This window comes from Bos indicus, chromosome X (assembly GCF_029378745.1).
Source record: "Bos indicus isolate NIAB-ARS_2022 breed Sahiwal x Tharparkar chromosome X, NIAB-ARS_B.indTharparkar_mat_pri_1.0, whole genome shotgun sequence".
In the NCBI taxonomy this organism is placed as follows: domain Eukaryota; kingdom Metazoa; phylum Chordata; class Mammalia; order Artiodactyla; family Bovidae; genus Bos; species Bos indicus.
The window spans coordinates 17,953,194-17,962,284 of record NC_091789.1 but is presented as its reverse complement, the minus strand read 5'-3'; the positions used below and the strand labels follow the sequence as shown (position 1 = coordinate 17,962,284).

The window sequence follows — 9,091 nt, the reverse complement described above, 5'->3', positions numbered from 1 at the left end:
CATGAGCTCTGGAAGATCATGAATTTATGGGAGGTCATGTCTTCCTCTGCGAGGTCATGAAATTCAATCAATGCTTGCCTTCCAATCTGCCCTTTGGTCACAGGGCTCCACAGGTGGAACATATCAAACTCACCAGCCAAATTATGACTCTTAATTGGTGTTTCTTTTAAAGTGGATATGTCATTTGTCAAATGTTCAATGCAGGCGCAGGCCTAGCCCCAGGCAAAATTATGAAGTAGGAGAAGAATGCCAGAGACTTAGGCCGCACTCAAATGTTTGTTGAAAAAAGAATGAATGAGCCTTCCGTCCTTGAATCCCTCTCTCCCAACCCCCGCATCCACTCGGTGCCTTTTTAAATTCTATCTCCTAAATATCTCCAGTAGTGTTTTCCCTTTCCAAGTCTCCTCTGCCACAGGACTTTATCATTTCTTGTCTGGATTATTTTCACAGCCTCTTAACTTGCTTCCAATCTGCTTCCTTCTCCAAGCCAATCCCCACAATGTTGCTGTAGAGATATTTTCATAGGGCAAACAAGATCATATCACCCCTCTGCTTAGAAGTTCCTTCAGTGCTTCCCCAGGCTCCTTTGCATGGTTTGGGGACTCATAATCTGACCCTTGCTTACCTCTGCTGCTTTAGCTTCCCTAACTCCCCAGCCTGAGACCCTTACTTGCACCTCCCATCATCCAACTGGGTCATGCTCTCTCCTGTCAGAATCTTTGTTCATGTTGCTTGTTTTCCCCTGACACCCTCCCCCCATTTTCTTTTCTCACCTCAATTCTACTGGTCTTTCAAGCCTGAGTTTAGGATATCACCTCTTCTGGGAAGCTTTCTGTGACTTGCCTTCTCACCCCTTAGAACTTTGCATTTGCCCCCATGTTAGCACTTACCACATGCTGGGTTGACATTTTTCTGTTTGGTTGTCTTTCCCACAAGACCCGTAGATCTTTGAGGTCAGGTACCAATGGTTAATCTTTGTATCTCATTGTTTGTACCTCACAGTGTCTGGCATGTAGCAGCAATTCAAATATTTGTCATTGAATGAATGAATGAGCCCCTCAGTCACCTACCTTTCCTTTGTCTCTCTTCTAAGCCCACAAGTTCTGGCACACAACCTCTTCCTCCATGGCCTGGCACTCACTGCAGAATTCCTGGGGTGGAGGCTCTCCTTTTCCTTTCTTTATCTGAACCTGCTTCTCCCTAGATCAGAGACAACAGGATCAGATGGTAAACTAATTCACACTGAGGTGTTAAGTCATTTCATTATACAAACACTTATTGAGTTCCTACTATGTGCCAGGCATTGTGCTAAGGTGTGTGTGAGCCACTAGAAAGAATATGGGAGTTAAAGATCCCTACTTATGGGTAATGACTAAATGCATTTCTCCTCTGAGAGGTATTTGATTTTCAAAGAACCGGATTTCAAATGATGAAATTTAAGCAGGAGAGGTGGGATTTGGGCTAGGAGACCTCTCAAACAGGCTAGCTCTGGCTCAATGAATTTGCTGTGTGAAACGGTTTTCTAATGAATTAGTCTGACTTTAAGCCTTAGGTTATCTTGTTGTCACCAGTTGTGCTTTGCTTCATGAAGGGTCACCAGGGGCTACCTTACAGGAGACAATTCTTTTAACATCCTGGGATCAGGTGCCTTATCTGACTTTGTGTGCTTCTATTAAATTAACCCCCATGGGCTGTCAGATTTTTAGTTATAGTATTCAAAGATGAGGCAGGTGTGAACCTACCCCGCTTCGCCAGCGGTCCCCAGCTGCCCTGAATGTGACTCTTTGTGGGGTAGGTTTGTGAGCTGCGTTGGGAAAAAGAATCGAGGGAAGCCCCTCAGAAAGCAGGAAGAAGAGGTGGATTTTGTGCGGAGGAGGAAGACCTCTTGGGAAGCTCTGGTGGCCAGAGATGAGCTGGACCTGGCTGGCGGGGTGGGTACCGAGGCCAGGGACCTCCACGCACCCCAAGGAAGGATGGAGAGGTTGCAAAAATCCTAAAGGAAAAAGCCCACTCGGCTGTAGGCCAATGAGCGGCGGGAAGGAGGAGTGAGGCTGGGGAACTTCTCTCAGAGCCAGTCAGAGGGGACGGCTGCTGGGAAGCCAATCAGCGCGCCCGAGCCTGCAGCCCCTCTGCAGTAGTTATGCCAGAGCGCCCTGTGTAGAGCGGCGGCGAGCCGGCAGCTGGGCTGGGCGGCCAGGAGCCACCGCACGCGCTCCGCGTCCTCCTCTCGCGCGGCTCCTGCGGGATCCCAACACTGCGGTACCCCAGCAGTTCCCGCAGCCCCGCGCCCGCAGGCTGGCCACGCGGCCACCACCGCCCCCTGGCCGAGCAGTTCGCCTCGCCCCGCCCCGCCCGGTCCCTCCTCGCCCCGCCCCAATCCGGTCAGCCCCGCCCCGCCCCGAGCCACCAAGCAGTTCCCGCCCTCGCCCAGCGCCCAGGTAGCTGCGAGGAAACTTTTGCAGCGGCTGGGTAGCGGCACGTCTCCAGCTCCTTAGGGCCACTGCCAGGCTTGCCGCGTCCTGGGACCTCTCTCGCCCCCGCTGCCACTCTCCCACTCTCTCCTCGCTCCCCGCGAAGCAGGATGGCAGGGACCGTGCGCACCGCGTGCTTGGTGGTGGCGATGCTGCTCAGCTTGGACTGCCCGGGACAGGCGCAGCCCCCGCCGCCGCCGCCGGACGCCACCTGTCACCAGGTCCGCTCCTTCTTCCAGAGACTGCAGCCCGGACTCAAATGGGTGCCTGAAACCCCGGTGCCAGGTGAGGAGTCGTCCCTCGCGCATTCCCCGCGCCGAGCGGTGAGCCAAGGGGCGCATGGTGACCGTAACCCGAGCGCGCTAGCCCCGCGGGGCCGCGATCGTGAGCCCAGCGGCTGAGTACCTGGGAGTGGTCCCCGCGCTCGAGCCCGGCCAGGTCTCCCGAGGAAGAGAAGAAGGGTATATGTGGACCGTGTCCGCATCTCCCAGGCTCGCTGGGCTGTCAGCGAAGATGCGAGTGGTTGAAACGGCGAGCATGGCCTTCTAGCGGGCGCCCATTTTTTGGGGAGGGGGGCAGGGCGGGAAGGCTAGAGTTGGTTCTCCTAGCCTCGGCGAACTGGCGCCGCACATCCGAGCTGGTGCCTCGGGAATTTGCCACCCTCGCTCACACTTACATGCCAGAATTTCAGCCTCAGCTGGACCACGGCTCCAGCCATTCTTTCACCAACCTGCCCTCACGCCCTCCTTTCTGCAGCCTGGGTTCCCAAGGCTCGCGGGCCCAAGTGCAAGCAAAGTTGAGGACAGATCTCCGAGTCCGCAGTGACAGGTAAAGACACGCGGAGGGAAACTTTTGAGTAGGAGGGTCCCCCAAATGAGGAGGACTGAGCCTTTTCCCTTCAAAACAGCGTCTCTTCTCTAGGCTGGCAAAATCGTTTCCAAAACCATGCTGCTGGCCGGGGGAGCAAGAGTCCAAAGATGATTTAACTCCTCCCCTTCTCAAATTCATCTGCCTTCTTGACAGGCTGGACCCTGAAGGGAAGATGATTTTAGGTGGAGGAAAGTTTCTGAACGCTTGCCTTTTGTTCAGCACAATCAGATCGTGTTGTAAGGGCATATTTTAACCTTCCCTGAGCACTGCCGCTGTCAACAGATGAATATTAATGGCCTTGTGTGATTGACTGTCCCACGGTTGGAGTCCTAAAAGCCTGCCTTAGAATCCAATTAGGACAAGTTGCTACACTGACAATGCAGGCAAGAAGAGTCGGCTTCAAACAGGTTAATTTATCAGAGGTGCGCTCTAAGAAACGGCTGGTTGTATTCACAAACCGTAAAACGTTTGTGGCCTCCGAGGTCTCTTCACCACCCATGCATCCACCAAGGCGCGCGTCCCGCGCTTCCGAGGGATCAGGGAGCAGCCCTCGCCAAAACTTGGCTCGTGGCTCTCAACAAGTCAGGGAGGCGGGCCTGCTGGTTGGGCCAAGTAGTGAATGCGATGCGCGCCCTGTGGGCGCTGCCGGCGAGCGTTCACTAGCGGGAGGTTACCTAGGCAGCCAGCGCGCCCTCAGCCTTTTCTTTAGGTGGATGAAAAGAGCCAAGCGAGCCTGCTGTTTAGTTGCAAAGGTGATTGGTCACCCTTTTTGGTGACTGAAATGCATTTGCGCATATGTTAAATATTGCTTTGCAGGATTTTGCTCTATGGGAGGGTAAAACTACCTCTTCCACTGTTAAGTGTTAATAACATAACACGTGGGCGTGTGCAGGAGCTGTAAGGGGCAACCTATGAATCAGTTCCACAGAGCTGAAACAGCGGGCGAATCTCTCTCCCCTCGAAGTGCCATCCGTGGTAATTAGATTGCTAAGGCCAGAGACATGCTTTTGTTGGTAATGTAAAAATTGGTCCTCGCAGGATGAGCCCCCACAAGATGAATGGGTCCAAGGTTGGGGCTGGGGCCACACTGGGCGGATTTGAAGCCAAGGAGTAAAGATTGTACTTAAAAGAGGAAAAAAGACCAGAGGGAATGCACAGATACTCATTTAGTAACCCCCCTCTACAGAGACTCAAACAGGCCCTCACCCTCCCTTGCCCTCCCCAGATCTCTGGCTGCCTGCCTCTTTGCAGCATCTGTATAAAAGTATTGGGAGGGCCCACACACCGTGTGTGTGAGATTTGGCCTGGGCTCCCTCCTTCCAAGTTCCCTTACTCCTGGCCTAAGGATGGCCATATTCCATGTAGAGAACAGGGACTTGTGATGGAGATTTTTCATTTTCCTCAAGTATCTCCCAAACTCTATAGGAAAAATCATGTTCCGAGCATCTTTACCATATAAACCCAGCGTTCTCTACTTCACTTCTATTTAACAAACATATACCCTGTTGAGGACCTTCTATATGGCAGGCACTGTTCTGACTCGCCCTGGAACAAAGCCAAACTTCAAATATGGTGGATTATACCCACACAGCTACCATATAGCCTGGATTTTCTGGGGGCGGCGCAGATTTCCAATACCCCTGGCATAAAACCATGTGTCCCAAGCTTTAGTTGGGCAAATACGGTCTTTGTAGATACAGAAAGCATGGTGAAAATCCTAATGTCCGTGTGTGGAAAGAGCTCATCAGTATTTCAGAGAAGAGATGATAATGGCGGACTTAAATACAATGCCAAGTGCATAATTTCAAAATGAATAAATGTGTGATTTGCTGCTGTCATTCAGTGGTTGGAAATTGAAAAACAGCTGCAAAGTACTTGATAGTTATGAACCATCATGATGACCGCTTGACATTTTTTTCCCTATCTATATTTTAAGCCATGTTCAGTTTGCCCGCTCCACTGTATTAACTGCATTAAAGCTTTCTTTGTCCCAGATAAAATGAGATTTGGTCACAGTAAAGAGAAATCCTCAAGAATGTCCTGTGTCACTTAGGGGGAGCATTTGGGATTGACTGCTAACTTTGACCATTAGCAGAATTGGGTTAGACTGGAGAAGGTACATTTCTTATGCTAATATGGATGAGACTAAATAGCATTTGAAATCGGCCAGCCTAAATAAATCATTGGTGCTGAAGGACTACACTAGACTTCCACAAAGCTGATCTAAAGCCTTACAATCTTGTGTTCCCGTTTTTTTTTTAGTGTTCAAACACATAGGATAGCAATTCTAAATGGCATGTCCCCCAAATCCATAGATCTTTTCATACCCCACTCTTTTTTTTTTTTAAAGGATTTGTAACTTGGAAAGCACCACAGATGGAAACCAGGCACACAGTTAGCATTTGGCAGAAAAATCCATATAACTGACTTTCAGTGCAGCTCTTTTGCCCTTATTTAATTTAGAAAAATTCAGAAAAAAGCCAATGAGCTCATAAGTCTAGATGTTTATTTTGTTTTGCTTAACCTACCCACAGGCGCAATCAAGAATGGATACAATTTTAGGCAAGGAAAGTGAGCTAGTAATCAGACAATGATGTTTCCAATTGTCTCAAGGGAATGTTACAGAAGTCTGAAAAAAAATTCCTCTAAACAAAAATCAAGTGTAATTCACTTTATGAATGCCATACACCACTTTTGGAGGGGGGTGGTGGTGAAGGGAATGGATGGAAATGAGAAAAACAAACCGTGGTAGTGTTGCAACTCCCAGAAGATTGAGGAATCTTGCCTTAGAGGGCCTTGGAAAGTTCAAGAACCAATCTAGAAGGCCAAATGCCTGTATGGGTAAAAGGCAGGCTTGAAGAGCCAAAATCGACTTGGAGTTTCTCAAAATAGATGAAACAACATAAAAATAAAAATCAACATTCTTGAAAAAAGAGAGTTTGGTATTCGTTGCTGTTGTTTTAAAGTATGAGAACTAGCAATCTCATCCGGGTTGCCAGCTGTGGCTCCCCAATTAGTTGGAAGCTGTTAGTGGTGCTAAAGCCGGGAGACAGAATAAGTGAGGCATGGGAGGGTTTCTCTCCCCTGAGATTGCACTAGACATTTGAGTGAGCAGGTGATTTGTTGAAACTTTGGAAAAGTCGTATTACCATGTGCTAACTTGGACTAGTTTGGCGAACTTGCTCAGATGTGGTCTGAATATATTTATTACGCTAATCCTGATGATCAGTACCGGGATGTACTTAGAGGGAAGCATCAGTCTGATTGAGGAGATGGCTGATGATTGGTGGGGCACCTTGGCTTGAAAGGAGTCTCAGATTGCCTGCTCCTTGGCAGGCTCTCTTGTTAGGTGTTGGGGGGTGCCCAGAGGAAGAAGACATGGTCTCTTTTGTCAAGGCACTCACAGTCTAGTGGGGGAGCATACGAGTAAACAGGCTTCTCAGGAAACTTGTAGGATTAAATAGGGTGAAAAGGGCTAGAAAATACCTTCAGGAAATTAGCTGAAATGGTCACAATAGCCAGCCTGGTCAATGGAAAAAAAAAAAAAAAAACTGAAGAGATGAAGTGGGAGATAGGGAGAGGTCGCTTAATAGGGCCGCCATCTTAAAAAGAGTTTTCTTAATTCTTGGAGCAAATTCTGTTTGTAAGCATTAGGAAATACAGGCATAAGAAGATTTCGATGGATGTTAGATGACACAGATGGTGTCAGTTTGGCAATGTGGTTTTTTTCTTATGGGCTGGTAGGTTGTATCCAATGTTTTGATGCAATATTTTTGAGCATTCTGCTGCTTCCATCTTTAGAGTTGCAATGTTTGCTGTTCACTGTAGCCTAGAAAGAGGCTGCTTATTACCAACCTAGGAGAAAAGAGGTCCGGATTTGTCTGCTACGAGAAAAGACAGAAAATATGTTTTCTCCTTAAATGGCAGCTATCAATAGGACCACGCCAACTCTAGTGTTTGATGCATATACAAAAGCATGGGTCTTAAGAGGTATCTTATTACTCATTTCTAAGAAAATTGAAGATAATCACTTATAACTTGTGCACATGATACATCATTTGGAAAGAATTTCACTGGGGATCATATTGCTCAACTGAAAAGTTCTGGCATGCTGAATTTGTACATTTTTGTGAATGCTTCCTTTTACTCTGATCTCTAGCTTTTTTTCTGCATATGGTTATTTGTATGTTTTAGATTATAAGCTCCTTAAAGGGAAAGCACTGCATTTGATGCAGTGTGGAGCCCAATGCTAAGAGTACCATAGCATGTTTCGTAAATAATAGATAATACACTTTCACTTTTCACTTTCCTACACTGGAGAAGGAAATGGCAACCCACTCCAGTGTTCTTGCCTGGAGAATCCCAGGGACGGGGGAGCCTCGTGGGCTGCCCTCTATGGGGTCGCACAGAGTCGGACATGACTGAAGCGACTTAGCAGCAGCATTTTTAGATCATTATGTATTCTTTGATGAAACTCTCAAATCCTTTCTTAAGCTATATGTCATCTTACTTAAAGTCGAAGTCCAAATTTTTATGAGACATATTGGGGTATGTGGACAAACTTCAAGCTGCATATATTTTGGAGACTGATTCAGGCTTACCTCAGTTAGCTGGCGACTCTTAACCATCAAGCAGGGCTTATTAAGGTTGAGATTAAGGTTGAGTACTCAGAGAACAAATTGAAATTAGCAACATTGTTATGACTGGCCTAGTATCATTAAAGATCAACAATTATTATAGCACATAAATTGTAAGACATCTCTTAAATCAAACTCTCTTTGATTTAATGTCAGCTAGACCTTTCTCACTAATGTTGACATTACCATATTTGGGAGTTGAGCTATAACACATGCATGGACCTGTTGAAGTACCTCACAGGTTTCTGTAACCTGGAATCAGAATTTGTGCACAGCCTCAATTCCAGAGATCACACCAGGAGCCAGCATCTCATCAGCCCTAGCTGAACTTCTAAGCGGGTTCAGTGTTTTTTGTTAATCTAAGGTCGAATGGAAAGTGTGTGCTGAAAAATCTCCCCTCTTCTGCCCATGTTTAGCAAGTTGTCAGGCTTGAAACAGGATCCCGAGGACTCCATTAAGAAATGAGTACCAGAAAATAAGAGTCCAAGTCATGGGCCCCCAACTGGCTTTAGAAAGAGCATAAAGTAATGGGATTTTATCTCCTGAAACATAATGACAGTAAAAATGTGATTCACAAAGCATCCTGAAGGTGAGCATTATCAGCAGAGAAAACGTGCCTTTTGAAATGCTGTGTGTGAGTGGAAAACGCTCACTCGAACGTTATAGTCTTACTTGAATGCCTGTTGAACAGACAATGTAAAGATTTACTTCTCTTCTTCAGATTAGGCCAGTTGAATATTAATTATCCAAGTGCTAATTATTAAAAATACTTGTTTGCCATTTTTAAATAAAAATGAATCCAGATTGATTAACAGAGAACGCATTTCCATGTTACAGCCTTATTTGAGAGTTTGTATTTTTTTCTCATGAATAAAAAGGAGTCAATGTTAGGACCAAAATGTGTTGCTAGTGTTCTGAACAGTTAATTACGTCTAGTAGCTGAAATTGCATTTATATGCTAGATTAGTAAATCTACTAAGCTCTTTGAAGTATACTTAATAGGCTTATATTGATAAATAATTGATAGGAAGACAGATAAAATACAAGCGAAAGTGGCAGTAAAAAGGGACAGAGAAGTTAACGCGATTGTAAATGAAAGCTCCACCCACTGGA

General features: G+C 46.7%; 1 protein-coding gene across 1 annotated transcript in view; it reads left to right on the top strand.

Annotated features, from left to right (window-relative positions):
* The first annotated feature begins 2,420 nt into the window (after nt 1-2,420).
* Nucleotides 2,421-9,091, top strand: part of GPC3 (glypican 3) — a 463,318-nt gene continuing 456,647 nt past the window's right edge. The window contains exon 1 of the mRNA XM_070783773.1: nt 2,421-2,756. Within this exon, the coding sequence (XP_070639874.1) occupies nt 2,582-2,756 (175 nt within the window). The 5' untranslated portion in view covers nt 2,421-2,581. The remainder of the gene's footprint in view (nt 2,757-9,091) is intronic.